The sequence below is a fragment of the Apiospora kogelbergensis genome (genome assembly GCF_038363985.1).
Source record: "Apiospora kogelbergensis strain CBS 113332 chromosome Unknown utg000008l_segment0_segment0, whole genome shotgun sequence".
NCBI classification, from domain to species: Eukaryota; Fungi; Ascomycota; class Sordariomycetes; order Amphisphaeriales; family Apiosporaceae; genus Apiospora; species Apiospora kogelbergensis.
The window spans coordinates 311,535-326,928 of record NW_027117425.1 but is presented as its reverse complement, the minus strand read 5'-3'; the positions used below and the strand labels follow the sequence as shown (position 1 = coordinate 326,928).

Below are 15,394 nucleotides of genomic sequence, written 5' to 3'. Positions count from 1 at the left end.
AGCCTGCGGGCTCACGGAAAGTTACGTAGATCGCCTTCTTGGCGCACTCAGAGGTTGCCCGGGATACTCTCCCTTATCGTGTCTACGTGATGGCGTCACCCACAAGTGCGATCAAACTTGACATGACTTGGCATGAACGCATATCCATGTGCGTTTCATTATCGAGGCGTAATGAACACATACACAAAAAGGTCTTGACTCCGCGGAAACGGGTCGCGGCTACCACGGCTTGGCGGTAACACCAGTAAACATGGTGCTGGACACGCGTTACCGTAGAGTCGCCAATACAGCAAAGTAGGTGGTAAGTGAAGTGGGAAATATGAATTGTAATGATCTGCTTATATCCTTCTATGTACAAATAGCAGTATGCAGGCATGTGTCGCAATATGAGAAAAAGCAAGTACAGTCTAAAAGCAAGTACTCCGTACAGTCTAAGTGTTATGATCTCGCCTGGCAAGATTTAGAAAGGGATACAGTCTATATACATAGCGACCAAAAACGCTCAAATCTAATTGCAGCCCATCTAAAATCTATAATTTCATCGCAAAAGCTTCAAAGGAAATGAGTTTGACATGGTTTAATCAAGTACACATGGCTGTTCAGGGGTTCGGCTTGAAGCCAGCACCGATAGCGCCCCCAGGGTGGTTCTTGGCGAAGACGGCGGGGACCGATCGGTACATCTCCCGCGACGCGACGATCGCCAGCGCATGGCCGACGGCGATAGCCATGGTCACGGACGTGGTAGGCGCGTTGACGCCGAACGAGGTCTTCTCGAGCTCGTGGGTGGGGGCCGGGAGCAGGATGGCGCCCGGGCGGTGACGGATCAGCTCGCAGTCCTTGGGCTGCGTCGCGCCGGTGAGGACGACGACGCGTACCGAGTCCTCGAGGTGCGGCAGCAGCTGGAGCAGCTCCGGGGTCTTGCCCGAGTAGGTGATGAAGATGACGGTGTCGTTCCGGCCGACGACGCCGAGGTCGCCGTGCAGCGCCTCGGTGGGGTGCAGGTAGACGGTCTGCATGCCCAGGCTGTTGAAGGTGGCCACGAGCTTCTTGGCGACGTGGCCCGACTTGCCCACGCCGCAGAGGACGATCTTGCCGCCGTTTTGCTGCTGCGTGATGACCTCGATGGCCTGCGTGAAGCCCGTTTGCGCTTCGGGGTGGGCGGCGTACAGGTGGCTCAAAGCCAGGAGAGACTTGGCCTCGGTGGCCAGGACATGGAAGGCCCCTGCCACGCGGCTTGCAGTGGTGGGCTCCGACTCGGGTAACACCGTTGGTTTCATGAAGGATGCGATGGACATGGGGGACTTGGGCGACGAAACCCGCGTGCAGTCGGGGGAAGAGAGACGATTGACGTCCAAGGGCTTCAACATGGCGAAGTTGGACTTGCGGTTCATGGGCGAGGAAACCATTGTGGCGGAAAGATTGGGGCTTTGTCGGCTTGGCAACAACGAAAGGGCAAGAGAAGAAGGATATGGAGGCACTGAATATGATATTCAGTTATGAAACCTATTAAAGGGTCGGCTTGAGAACACTGGTCAGACCGGCTGGGAAGAAGAGAATGAAGGAAAAGATGAAGGAGATGATGATGATATGAATATGGTGATGGATATCTGTTTACTTTGTTGGGAATGCAGCACGTCTTATACATTCAGCTTGTCCTCAAGTACGTGGTTCTACTTGGTCGAGCGGACAGTCAAGTATCATGGTGGTGAGTATCCCTATCAGCCCCTTACCTGATAATACTCATGCATTCGTTCCCGAGGCATCTCTGCCGAGTGGATGACGTAAGTGCCGAGTATGTTTCATGTGTTTAGTGTTCTAGGCCGCATCCTGGTCAGGATGCGTGAGGTCCCTGAGAACATTCCGCTAGTTCTGCATTTAACGGCATCTACATGCCGTGTTTTCTGTATATATGCCAGAAAACCTTATCGCAATGATATTCTATCTACTTGGGAACCCTTATCGATCATGCTAAGTCTATCCCTTCTGGCAATCATCGGGCAAATCCGGAATCAACTGTACCTGCCCAGGCCCCGCACTGTGAGGCTTATCAGTTGATGTGCTTTGATGCGAATGTTTCACCGTTTCGGTTGAACAGGGGCTGAGCCGGACCCCTGCCACCATGCTTACCCAACCGGGACGTTATCGATCAGATATGCCTGCAATGCTTGGCATAATCGGGAGGGGTTATTAAACCACCCCACATGGAATACTACCATTGTTCTAGACGTTCCAGGCCATGGCGACCCCCATGTCGCCTCAGTCCCCCTGCTGGACCAATACCGATTGTTTGGACTCGGTGGGGTTTGTTCATGTCAGAATGGCTAAGTATAGGATTGGTTGTTGGACGCCAAGGAGTGATGCCATCTTTCCGACCCGCGGGGTGCGACCACCGCAGGACATGATGGCATCGAGTCTGCTCAGTGGGTAAGCCCGTCCATATAGCCAATCATGACTGCACCGATGCCTTCGGACTGACCCATCAATCTCCTCAACTACCATCCATCGTCACCTTGCAAGTCTGGAACTTGTCACACCTCTCTCTCTTCAAGTCGCACTACTTGGTCTGTTGCGAAAACATGTCTTACTCAGCTACCGATGGGCCGGCCCCCTATTCCACTGCCGATCCAACCTCGTTTGGATATAGCACAGCCAGAACAAGATGGCCTATCATTGTCGTACGTGTGGCCCATCCAATATCAGCAATCTCCCCACGTAATTTATGTAAGGCACAATGTTAGCTAACACCTGGGGTAGACCGGGGTTGTGGATGACCTTAGCAGAGCCGTCTTCCAGCATGGACCTGCCAAGTCCAAAGTGGAGGAGGGCTGTGCCATCATTGAGACTCTGCAGAACCTGAAAAGAGAAATCTTGGCGGGCACGCAACTTTGGTAAATTTCACCTCTTCAACCTTATTTCCCATGCTTGAAAAACCGGTTACTGATACCGACTTTCACCAATAGCCGCTTGGCAGATGACGGCAGTGCTGAGATAACCTCGTACAATGAAGAGCTCGTAGCTCTGGGCCAGCCGACATGGCATGACTCTCCATGGTTATTTTGCGAGTGTTACCTGTTCAAGCGGATCAGCACCTGCTTCAGCCTGTCCGAGCACTGGAAAGACTACGATGGCTTCATGAACCAAAAGATGAGCACCTTCAAGTCCTCCCAGCCAGCGGCGGCAGAGCTTGCGGCACGTTACAAAGCCCTGGTATCTTCACTCGAGAAAGATGACGCTGCTGTGGTCCAGGCCGGCGAGGAAATCATCTTCAAAGAGATCTTCGAGATCTGCCTCTGGGGGAATGCCACCGACTTGTCACTGCTCACCAACCTCACGTACGAGGACATTCAGAAGCTCCAGGGGGTCCGAGGCGAGGAAGGCGGCAGAGACCAACATCCTCGTCAATGACCTACCCCAGGTGTACGAGAAGCTCAAGCGCGCCCAGGGAGCCGGAACCTCATCCCGAGTAGACATCGTCCTGGACAATTCCGGGTTCGAGCTGTACGTGGACCTGCTCCTCGCCGGCTACCTCCTGTCCTCCGGCCTGGCCCGCGAGGTCGTGTTTCATCCTAAAAACATCCCCTGGTTCGTCTCGGACGTGACGCCCGTCGACTTCGAGGCCATAATGGGCGTGCTCGCACACCCTGAAGTCTTCTTTGGTAGCTCAAGAGACGATATCCTCTCGGAGGATCTCTCTTTCCTCTCAGCCCAGCTGGAGTCGTTCCGTCAAGGGGGTCGACTCTCGCTGCGCACCAGCTCCTTCTGGACGCTCCCGTGTGGCTTTGCCGCCCTGCCGCGCGCCGACCCTGAACTCTTCTCCGAGCTCCGCACCAGTCAGCTCGTCATTTTCAAGGGCGATTTGAACTACCGGAAGCTGACGGGTGACCGGGCATGGGACCCTGTTACCCCCTTTGTCCAAGCCATAACGGCGCGGGCACCCAGCGGGAAGGTCGGACCGCAGCAGCAGCAGGGTGGGGGCAACGCAGATGAGGCGCAAGCTTCGTCTATGGCAGACCTGAGCGTGCTGGCATTGCGCACATGCAAGGCCGACGTTGTGGTCGGTCTTAGGTCTGGAAGGGACGAGGAGATTCGGGCTGCTACCGATCCCGAATACGCGGCTCTTCCTACGGGTACTGGCGGGCCTCGCAAGTGGGCAGGGAGCGGGAAGTGGGCGGTGATCCAATTTTCTCAGGCGCGATAAGTCACGATGCGATTTTGGCGCTTGTGTGGTGCGTGTGCCGGTCATAAACCTACTTATTTCGAGCAATTCAAAGCAAATTTCAATGATTGTATCACCTATTGGGACTTTTAGGTGCTTGGATAGGAATATCTCATCTTGCGCTTCACTGCGTCAAGTCTTTCACCGTGATTTTGATTCATCTGGAGTTCTTGGTTGTGACTTTGAAGTAATGTCGAATCAAGGTTATTCGTAACTGGACCGATGTACGGGATGACGTGCGTTAGTTGGGAACTTTGAGTTGCGAAAATATGCAGGACGAGTCATGTACAACAAGCCTCAATGACGACTGACGACTTGGCAACATACGATAGAATTCTAGACTCACCGCCTCAGTCTTGGCACCCAAGATAGCATCACCACCCCTGGGTTCTTGGCGCCTAGTCTGCCCAGAGCTGCGATCGGCCAAGCCTTCATCCGATCGATGTATTGCATTTCCATCATCTCATGCGCCGCCTGTTATTAGGCTAACAACTTTAATCCACGTGCAAACTATTAGACGACCACATGTCGGACGTAAATAGAAAGTCATACAATTATTGGCAACACTCAGTTGCATAACCAATCATGAGTGGGTTAATAGGTGATAAGTGTTCAAAACCATCAGCCATGAAGATATGCATGACTGACAATGTAAATGCCGCATTAGCACATGTCAACTCGACATGGATTAGAATACTTTAGTGGCTGCAATCGTAACACGTATCTGAAAACTAATGCTCTATTTTGCTTATTCATAGGACGATACATCAAAATATTGAACTCTTCTGCACTGTAACAAACTGCAAAGCGTCACTTAATTAACCAACCTACTCGGCCGCGGTCACGAGACCACGGCTGCCGCCGTCGCGGACCCAGAGCCTTGGACCTCTCCCACTACGGTGACCCCAGTCTGCGGTCCAACGCTCACCCGGCTCATCTCCACCTCCTCAGCCGGATAGCGCGGTGTATCCGGGTCCAAGACATGCTGCCGATGCCAAGGCCCAACGAACAGCCCGTCCGGATCCGCCGCATCCCTAACCCGCTGCCATTGCCTCAAGTCGTCACCATACCAGTCCGCGATCTCCGCCTGCGAGACGCCAAAGTTCTTGGCCCAATGCGGCCGCCCGCCAAGATCGCGCATCAGCCACTCGAACCCCTGGAACCAGCGCTCCAGCCCCGGCGGGTCGCGCAGGTAGGGCCGGTACATGGTGGCGTTGAGGTTCAGCGTGGGGCCGTCCTTGACGGTGGAGTCAAGCCAGGGGCGGTTCTTCTGGGCGACGCTGGTGCGCACGCGGCTGTCGCACACGCGCACCTCGACGGGCGAGTGCACGTAGACGCCCTCGGCGCTGAACGGGATGCCGTGGTTCACGTAGCCCGCGTCGCCCGGCTGCAGGCGGTTGAGCCACGCGCCTAGTCGCGCCAGCGCCTCCGGGCCTTTGGAGAGTGGGATCGCCCACTCGGTCACGTACTGGCTGTACAGGCAGTTCATCCAGAACGCTTGCGCGCTGGGCTGCACGGCGCCCGTCGTCGTGGATGCGCCGTTGCGGAACCCATATTGCAGGCCGAACACGAACCACTCGATCCACGGCACCAGCCGCGGCACCCACCGCGACAGCGCCAGCAGGTTGTGGTAGATGTGGTACCCCAGCGCGCCGTCGTAGTAGCCCTTGGGAGGGTCGCGCAGAACCTCGCGCCCGCTGTCCAGGTCGGCCTGGGGCACGGCGTCGGCCTTCCAGAGCACGGCGCGCCGCGTGTAGGGCAGCCACCAGACGCGCACGAAATCGGCCTGGGTCCAGAGCGTCGTGTCCCACGTCGCCAGGATGCGGGCATCGGTGTCGATGGTCTGGTCCCAGCGCAGCGCAAATCGCGGGACGGCGCGGAACGTCACCTCTGTGATGATGCCCAAGGCACCCAACGACAGCAGCGCGGCGCGGAACAAGTCCGGGTCCTGGCTCGCGGAGCACTGCACCGTCTGGCCGTTGCCCAGCGTGATCTTGAGGGACTCGATGTTTTCGCTCAGCAGCCCGTGCTTCAGCGAACTGCCCCTCGTCCCCGTGCTGATGACGCCCGCGATGCTCTGCTCGTTGACGCTGCCCAAGATGGGGAAGGCGAACCCGCGCGCTGCCAGCTCCGCGGTGACTTGGTGGAGACGGATGCCGCCCTGCAGAACCGCGATGCCCGTCTCGTGGTCAAAGGACAAGAGCCGGTTCATCTTGTCCAGGCTCAGCATCCAATTGCTCGTGCACGTCAGCGTCGACGGCGAGTGGGCGTGGCCGACGGTGGTGAGCCGCCGCCGGCAGAGGCGGGCCAGTTTGACGATTTGCTCGACCTCTTCCTGCGTCTCGGGCTCGATGTAGAGCTCCGGCAGGGACGAGAAGGTCTTGGCCCACGTCGCGTGCGAGACGCCGCTGCGGGCGCGGAAGGGGACGCCGCTCTTGCTCACCACCTCGTCGATGATGGCCTGGACATGGGCATCCATCGCGATGGCTGGGGGCGACGACTTGGTCATGATTGAGTCCTGGGACGATGATCTGCCGTTTGAGTGTGGGTAATTGTCACAACAAACAAAGAAGAATCTGGCTTGTGGTGGGATATGTGCTGGTGTCTCAGTTCGGCCGGCGATGAGGGGGGTCTACTATGGGGAAGTGATTCCGGTGTGGGTTTCCTCAAATGACTCTTGGGGATTTTTGACAGTTAGACGGCAAGTTGCGATGACCAGGTGGGAGATTATTTTCCCAATGCTTGTAGCCGCCGTTTGAAATATTCTTTGGACAAGAGGCATACTATGGGAGAGAATGGTATCTGCCCGCATAAGTCGGTCAGAAGCGAGTAATGTCAAACAGCCCGGAAGAGCACGGTGTGGGATCTAGAACATCAGGGTCTTGGCACATCAGTGTTTGATCAGGGGTAGGGGTCCGGCGATTGCCAGATCGGCCCGCATATGCAACCCCCTGTCTCGACGGTTTCATGGTCAACCCCGGACACTTCCATGCAACACGGGCCCGCCGCAGAAAGTATCTATTTTCGTGTACATGTGAGCCGCGCATGTTCATGCCAAGAAGAAACACTTATGCCGTATTATCGGCATGAATGTTTCGATGGCTGGTTATAGAAAACATGGTTACGGAGGCGATACTTTCTTCGTGAAACATAGGAGTTCATCAGCTTGTTGTTTGCAGCATCATTTGTCGCTTCCGCAATAGGGCAATATCCCTCAGGGTACTGTGCAAACGGGATACAGTTTGTAGGTGGTTCGGTCCAAACGGCATCACTGCATTCTTTCTTTTTTTCGGTTCAATGTCAAGCTGTCAACCCAACAGGGACAAAACCTTATAAATATGACTCTTAAGGCAACATTGCATCCTAAGTATTGACTGGTCCATGCTAACTTCATCCCATCCACATACTCTTGACTGTTTTTGACTATCTCTTGACGAAATGGCCAAACTTACAAGCCATCAAAGCCGCCCGCTCTCTGAGCTCCTGCCTCCCCCTTATCCTGGGAACGGCCACCTTCAATACCCAATATGTTTCCGACCCTCTGCAAATGCCCTACAGACGAATTGTGTCCCGCGCATTAGAGCTCGGCGTCACCGCCTTCGACACCTCGCCCTACTACGGCCCGTCGGAGGTCCTCCTAGGAGACGCCCTAGCCGCCGTGCAAGAGGCCGGGGTGTCGAGGGAGTCCTACGCTATCATCACCAAGGCTGGCCGCATCGCGCCCAAAGTCTTTGACTACTCCCCCGCACACATCCGGTTCAGCATCCTGCGCAGCTTGGAGAGGCTGCACACATCATACCTGGACCTGGTGTACCTGCATGATGTCGAGTTCGTCTCGCCTCTCGAGGTCCTGGAGGCCGTCCGAGAGCTACGTCGTCTCCCGCAGGTGCGTGCCGTGGGGATCAGCGGGTTCCCCGTCCTGGTCCTTTGCGACCTGGCTGAGATGGTCATGCAGGAGACGGGCGTCCCGCTCGACGCCGTACTGAGCTATGGGCACTTCACGGTGCAAAACTGCTCGCTGGCGAGGTCAGAAGTGATGGGCGTTACGGATGACCGAACCAGTCCGGTGCAGCGCCTCAAAGCGGCTGGGGTGTATGTCGTGCTGAACGCGAGCATGTTGAACATGGGGCTCCTCACATCCACCGGGATACCGCCCGACCCAAGCCCCAAGGAAGGATTGTCGTCAGGTTCGCCTTTGGCCAAATGGCACCCCTCACCACCGGCGCTTCGCTTGGCCTGCAAGACGCTCGCTGAGAAAGTCGCGGCTGTCGGTGATCGGCTCGAGGCCGTGGCCATCCGCTGGTCTCTCTACGAGTGGGCCCGCGTAGGTGCGCTTGCTGGTGTGGGTATCGAGTTACCCGGCATGCCTGGCGTCACGGTCGGAGGCAGCGTTATGGGCGTCACCTCTGTAGGCGAGCTGGAGGAAACAGTGCTCGAGTGGGAGGGGGTGCTGCAGGCCCTGGAGCCTCAGACGGATCCCAACGCTCTATCACTGTCATCCAGCGGGAGCAAGATTGATAGCACGAGCAAGTTGGTGAGGGAGGTTCTGTGGCCTGCGCTAGGAGAGTGGAAGGACTACAGTTGGGCCAGTCCTGAGCCCGGATTCGTGAATGAACGAGTGGTTCAAAGAAGTTCTATATAATTAATAGCCAATTGATTGTGTGCGCTAATTTCAAGAGCAATATTTGTAAGGTTTCGTTTCTGTTGGGCTCAGGCATTAACATTGAACCCAAGAAAGAAAGGAAAAGAACGAAAAGAACGAACATGGGTGCAGTGATTCCCATGTAGTTGTTCCTTCCCAGCTAATATCTACCAGAATTGACATTAATCATAATCAATTTTGATTCTATGCCCTTCCTTTTCCTCTTCTCTCTAGTTAGTACTCTCAGTCTGCTCGCAAGCCCGCACGTATCTCTGCTCTGCCAAATTTCTCTCTGGTTTGCTCTGTTTATCTCTCTTTCTGTCTCTCTGTGTGTGCGCCCAATCGATGGCTGGCGCTGCCGCTACTATCGCAAGCTTCGAGGTTGCTGCTGCCGCTATTTTGAATCGCGAAGACTAGTTAGGTGACTTTGCTCTTCTTAGTAGAGGCTTTGTTCGGTCTGCTCGTATATTTCTTGTCGCTTCGTCTGAATCTGCGCCGTTACCCCGACAGAGCTTGGCGGTCTGATATCTCGGGTCTTGTGGTAGCGCATCGCTGCCTCAACCCGTCGCGCAATCTCTTCTAGTCACTGGCGACCGACGCCTTCTTCCTTTTGCAGGGGCTCTTCGACTGACAGATGCCTGTACTGTTTGAGCCCCCTTCTTCTGTATCGCCGCCTCGACCTCTAGAGTAATCTCCTTGTTAGCCGCCTCCTCCCGGGCGGCCAATATCTTCCTTCTTTCGAGGGCCCTCTCCGCTTCTTCGATTGAAAGGCGTCTGTAGAATTCGAACCAGACACTGCCGAATCAACAAAGGATAAGTAGGAAGGCGCAAATATGGACGGCATGCCAATATGTGACCCAGTACTTGGTAAGCCCCACATCGTTGAGGGCAGCGCGCACAGCGTTGGTGATGTTAGGGGTTGTGTTTTCCATGGCGAAGGTGGAAGAGAGGGGGGTGTTCGGCAGTGTAGTTGGGTGTTTTTGGTTTGCTGAGTATGCGGCCAAGGTAGATGCAATGGCGAAAAATGGCCTAAGTGAAATGACCATGGGTTGATGCTATTATTTAGAAAAGCAATCAGTCACCAATATGGATCTTTCAGCCTCGAAAAATTCTAGAATAATCTCGCGCAGAACATCTGATATACTTTGGGTTCATTTGGGTAATAGGAGTATCGTACTCAACAGAGTTTTGAGTCTATTGGGTACCATAGCTACATGGTTATGTGCGAATGTTTTATAAGTCACACTTGTGAGACTCCGTTTCCGTTAGTCTGATAGCTAAAATATAAAAAGAAGAAAATAAAACATTCGATATGTATCGCAAATATGCTCATGTCCATCTGAGTTTCAAGGATGGTATGATATGAGAGGAATACTAAGTGCCGCTTGTATTGAAGATTGAGCTCACATAAGATACGGGGATTGATGTAATAGCTCGCATATGTGTGGAGGAAGAAGATCCGAGGATCGGCCCACGGCGTTCACATCCTAGCTACTCTCCATAACAATGTGCTCTCCAATCCCTTTTCTTCCCTCTTCTCCGTAATGAGTGCACACTCACATACTACTCGTTTCCCGTCTGCTTATAAGTCCGCCCGCCTCTCTTATTATCTCTCTAATTCTTCGCCTTCAGTACGCTCAAGTACCATGGCTTCCCCTGGCCAGACCACTTACGCGGGCTCCAGACTTCCAGATCAAGGGGCCATGCAGTAAAGTCAAATCGAGAAAGGTATTGCCTTTATTGACTAGCAATGGGACATGGAAGAAGTCGAGTAAACGGCAAAATATTTGAGCAATATAAATGAGTAGATAATCTTTTAGCATTTATTTGTTATTTCCATCAAATTGATGATAGCCATTGATTATTAATATCGCGACTCATATCTTCCACAATCTACTGCCCCGGCGCCAACCACTGAGCCTCCCCACACCCCGACTGCGCCCAGATTCCCTGGCCAGGCCATATGTCAGGCAGCGACCTGTACGTGAACCCTACGGAGCCGCAAACCGCATGGTAGCTCGCGTCGTGGTTGAAGTACAAGCTGCACAGCCCCCGGCTGCTCATCTCCATTGCCGTGCAGTCCTTGTTATCAACACAGACCTGGCAGCATCCCGATGCATCGCCGTCATATAAGCGCGCGACCACGCTCGTGGCGTTGCCGTCGAGATAGTTCCACCAAAGCCCCTGACCGTCGCGGTTATTGACGAGGTTTGTCGGCGCGCACTTGGCCGCGTACGTCTTGGTCACCGTGGGCGCGCACGCGGTGCGCACGACTTGTGTTCTGGCAGCAGCGGCCAGGGTCGTGGATGTCTGGGCGACTGTCGATTTCCACACCGTCGTCGTGCCCCACGTGAAGGTGGACGGCACCGTGGCCGTGGCCCGGTCACTGATGGTCGTGGTGGGAAACGACGTGATCGTGGCGACGCCGCTGAGGACGGTGTGGTAGGACACGACCAGCACGTTTTGCGTCGTCTGGCACACTACCTGCGTGGGGTAGCTGGCTGGCAAATTAGTCGCTTGGCCGGGCACAGGCGTGTAGGCGCCGCTGTACACGGTGACGGTCTGGGGAGCCGCGCCACCGTTGGTGCACTCGGTGGTGGCAAAAGTCGCTGTCGCGAAAGTCGCGGTGGGGCCGTTGGGCCGCACGACTTTGACGTCGGAAGTCTCGGTCGCAATGTAATCCACCCGGCTTGTTGCCTTCAGTAGGGTGAGTGTGCTAGCTGGGCCATTCAAGGTCAGATACGACGGCTTTGTCGTAGGGGCCTCTGTCGTCGTGGTCCGCAAGACCAGGTTGGATGCTGTCACGGTCGGGAGCGACTTGGGTGCGGTGCCGCCGCTGCCAAACAGGCTCTTGCACTCCACGTTGTTGGTGGTGGCTGCTCTAGTCCCAGAAATGGTCTTGACATCAGATTCCTGGGCGTTGGTGCCGATGATGGCAAGCGCAGCGAAAAGAAACATTTGCACCATGATCACTACGGTCAAACTTGAAGTGTCGGGGAGCTATGGTGAGTAAATTGTCACAGGACTTCAAGATAATCAGCCAACGGGAGAACGAGGCGATTAGATTCAGCATGACGGGGCCCCTTTGCGGTCCATTTATACTTCTCGCACAGCTTGGCAATCAACTGCCAGATGAGCCCTTCCCCTCATTTACATGACCCCCGAATTCCCAGCAAATCATCTGGGAGGGTCGTTTTCAACGTACGAAACTGGTATTACTCGATCGGGACATTGAGTCCGTCGCACACATGTTCTAGTAAGCATGCAAGACAGGCAAGTGATCGTTAAACCCCGCCTTTGTTACTCCTAACTCGCATATGTCGAGAGGGATAGGAACATATAGGGCGGCGCATATCGGGCATGGTTTGAAATCCCACTACGCATCGGCAGTAAGGGACTTGTGTTGGCCAAATTCGTAGTTCGGGGGCGGGTGGTGAGCGAATTGGTCCGAGATTGGAATGTGACACAAACAACCCTTTGACAAAGGGCTGACAAATTGCCCTCCTTCCCCCTTCAGCGAAAAGGGAAATCGAGATTTGTTTCTTTAGCAATGCAACGCGCAGTTCACGATGTTGTCTATCTCTGGATCATGCTTTACTAGGATACACTGCTATTAATAATCGTTGTCGTCGCCTTCGTTGATGCCACCATGGGCGGTGTGCAACATCGCTATCAACACCTCGCCAACCCCCCGCAAATTGATTTAGTCTCAAGGCAAGACATAATCCTCGTCAGAAACTCATAGGAATGACTAGATATTTCAATCCCATCGCCCTTTCCAGAACCGGTCGCAAACGCTCCTATCTCTGGTTATTCCCTAGTAAGACAGGTCTAGGCTTTGTCCATCAGACTTGCAGTGAATGCAAGCATCTTCGCAAGTAGTGTGATGTGTATAATCTGACATATAAGCTGGCAGTGAGCCTTTCCTAGAGCTCGGACCTACCACACTAATGATCCACCCTCTGCGCCCAATTTCGCTGAATATACTACTCTCGGTCATATCGATTTTCTCAATATCGTACTCGAGAATAACTTTCTTAACCGACGGAATGGCTTGGAGTCGACTGATGGCGTTATCCAGAGATCCGATGACGGCCTTTTTGCAGCTAGATGTATGAGTATCCCGCTCCCACCACCTGTACGACGCGGGCCAGTCAGTTACAGTAATCGTTTCCAGGCTCGTGCATCGAACAAGGCTATCCGCAAGAGCGCCGAAGTGAAATCTATCTGGACATGTTGAAAACACTTTCGCGTCTAGACATTGAGTCGGGATATAAATCACGCGAGTATTCCATTTGTCGAAAGCTGCAACGCGCGTGTCTTAGATAATCTGCATTTCGACCAATTTCATCCAGGAATCTGTGAAGGTTATAAGGGTCCCCCAGCTCAAAGCGGTTCTGGGAGTAGAAGATATGGATGGCTTCATGATAGACGGCCTTCGAAACGCCAAATATGCCGGTTGCAAGTCCTATACCCGGGCTGGGATACTTTGTCAAAAGAATAGGTTGATCTCTCACGAGGCTGAGCTCGTATATTAGATCGCGAATCTCACGAGGTAGGCTAAGGAATCCGGTCATATTGCTGTGGTGCAGTCGGTAGGGTTTCGTACGCTGTTGTTGGTACACTTTAAATGTTTTAATATGATTTATCATTCCCTAACCGAGAACTTTTATCCCACGGCCATGTCCCATGTTAAGTGATTGCCTTGGGTTGCCAGGCAGTGAGCAAGTGTCCATGCTTAGCAGTCTCGATATCGGGAGACAATGAAGCAGTAATTCTAGAATAGAGTGACTTTTCGCCCCTAAGGAACTGATGCACAAGGAGGGAGTACCGTGTTAAAAGGAGGCGGCACATCTTACAATCAGTAGATGGGTCTATCACTACTAGAATAACCTCGAATAAGCGTGAATACACTTGAATTGACTTGAATCAACTGGAGTAGTCTTGTATAAACTGGTGTGAACTCAATGCCTCTGGCTATAGACCAAGAAATCAATTGCTCGCCCAAGGCTGCTAGAGAAAGGCCCCATGAGTAGTAATCCTGAGATATCGATCATGACGTTGCCTATCCATCAACCGGAGATAATTGTGGATGCAACCACAAATCCCCGCGACTTGCAATCTAGACCCCTACAAAGTGGGGTTGATGGGATGGGGGATGCTGTGCCGCTTGCTAGTCCAATAGTAAGCGGACATATTTCTCTGCTTACGCGACTGGGTGTTCCGGGTACGGATCAAGCTCAATCGTCGTGACTCACAGGCTCCATTCCATCTTGATCGTTGACGATTACGCGGCAATCTTGTCCTTCTCCGTGCCGCTAGTCTCCAGATCTTCTCCGCTGTAAGGACGCCCTAACGGATACTTGCTCGTGTAGCTGCTTTCTGTCAAAGAGCTAGTTTTCCCACCTGCACCTCAGCATTGACCACGGTAATTTGGCCTCTACCCTGAGCGGCCCAGCCCATTTTATTGCCGCCAAGATGAGCGACACGCCCCAAAAGATCGTCGAGGAGGCATACGACAACATCGCCGACTGGTACCTGGCCTGGGTCGAAGGCCAGAATTCCCCACGCGAAAGCTACACCGACAAGGTCCTTCAGAATGCCGCGGCATTGTCATCGTCCAAGCCGCGCATCCTGGAGCTCGGCGCCGGTGCCGGCGTGCCCATCACACGTATGTTACTAGACCGCGGCGCGCAGGTCGTCGCCAACGACATCTCGGCCAAGCAGCTCAAACTAGCTGCGGTGCGCTGCCCGGAAGCCACGCTCGTCGCGGGCGACATGCTGGCGCTCGAGTTCGAACCGGCCAGTTTCGACGGGGTCGTCGGGTACTACAGCATCTTCCATCTGCCGCGCAAAGACCAAAAGACGATGCTCGCCAAGATCCACGACTGGCTCAAGCCCGGCGGTATGCTCGCGTTCAACCTCGCGACCATGGACGAGGAGGAGAGATCCACGGGGAGTTCATGGGCCACGGCATGTTTTGGAGTAGCTTTGCGGTCAAGGAAAGCTTGGAGATGGTCAAGGAAGTCGGGTTCGAAGGGGTGGAGGCGGAAGAGCTCGAGGCAGGGGACGGGAAGCTTGGCGAGGACGACCCTGACTTCGGGGTTAAGTTCCTATGGATTGCGGCGAAGAAGAGGTCTATCTGATAAGCAAACTCATGTCAGAGGCCATCGATAAGTAGCGTATTAACTCATCGGGCTGTCCGAGAGCTCGCAGCACCACAACTATGGCGAGACTTAGCGTTACCAAGAACAGTGGCCTGGCGACTGAAGTTTTCGTAATATCTAACTTCTAGGGATTGCTTCGGCGCTGAATAAGAACTTCCAAGCTAAGAGCATCATTTCTTCTTTTTCGTTTCTGTCGATGTACACGTGGCGACCGACAGGGCTTTTAGCTTTTCGTCATAGTTAACATCCAGAAATTGTGCAATGTCTACAATCAATAAAGAGTGTTCAGTAAGATATCAATTAGTTTCCTGGGAACTGCTTAAATAGTAGTATATTCATAATACCAACATTTCAAGACGCATAAGAAAG

General features: G+C 53.8%; 6 protein-coding genes across 6 annotated transcripts; 3 read left to right on the top strand and 3 right to left on the bottom strand.

Annotated features, from left to right (window-relative positions):
• Positions 1-599: 599 nt before the first annotated feature.
• Positions 600-1,406, bottom strand: PG998_012032 (phosphosugar isomerase; the record flags this gene model as incomplete). The annotated part of the gene is made up of 1 exon (XM_066878848.1): positions 600-1,406. The coding sequence occupies one exon, from the start codon at positions 1,404-1,406 to the stop codon at positions 600-602; it is 807 nt and encodes a 268-aa protein (XP_066725232.1).
• Positions 1,407-2,576: 1,170 nt separating this feature from the next.
• On the top strand, positions 2,577-4,198 carry PG998_012031 (uncharacterized protein; the record flags this gene model as incomplete). The annotated part of the gene is made up of 4 exons (XM_066878847.1): positions 2,577-2,675; positions 2,755-2,888; positions 2,961-3,360; positions 3,416-4,198. The coding sequence occupies 4 exons, from the start codon at positions 2,577-2,579 to the stop codon at positions 4,196-4,198; spliced, it is 1,416 nt and encodes a 471-aa protein (XP_066725231.1).
• Positions 4,199-5,057: 859 nt separating this feature from the next.
• PG998_012030 (D-arabinono-1-4-lactone oxidase) lies at positions 5,058-6,725 on the bottom strand (the record flags this gene model as incomplete). The annotated part of the gene is made up of 1 exon (XM_066878846.1): positions 5,058-6,725. The coding sequence occupies one exon, from the start codon at positions 6,723-6,725 to the stop codon at positions 5,058-5,060; it is 1,668 nt and encodes a 555-aa protein (XP_066725230.1).
• Positions 6,726-7,763: 1,038 nt separating this feature from the next.
• On the top strand, positions 7,764-8,858 carry PG998_012029 (Aldo/keto reductase family-domain-containing protein; the record flags this gene model as incomplete). Its single annotated transcript, XM_066878845.1, has 1 exon — positions 7,764-8,858. The coding sequence occupies one exon, from the start codon at positions 7,764-7,766 to the stop codon at positions 8,856-8,858; it is 1,095 nt and encodes a 364-aa protein (XP_066725229.1).
• A 1,893-nt stretch (positions 8,859-10,751) lies between these two features.
• PG998_012028 (uncharacterized protein) lies at positions 10,752-11,825 on the bottom strand (the record flags this gene model as incomplete). Its single annotated transcript, XM_066878844.1, has 1 exon — positions 10,752-11,825. One exon carries the CDS (start codon positions 11,823-11,825, stop codon positions 10,752-10,754), a length of 1,074 nt encoding a protein of 357 aa, XP_066725228.1.
• Positions 11,826-14,336: 2,511 nt separating this feature from the next.
• PG998_012027 (O-methyltransferase) lies at positions 14,337-15,004 on the top strand (the record flags this gene model as incomplete). Its single annotated transcript, XM_066878843.1, has 2 exons — positions 14,337-14,843; positions 14,882-15,004. The coding sequence occupies 2 exons, from the start codon at positions 14,337-14,339 to the stop codon at positions 15,002-15,004; spliced, it is 630 nt and encodes a 209-aa protein (XP_066725227.1).
• Between the last annotated feature and the right edge of the window lie 390 nt (positions 15,005-15,394).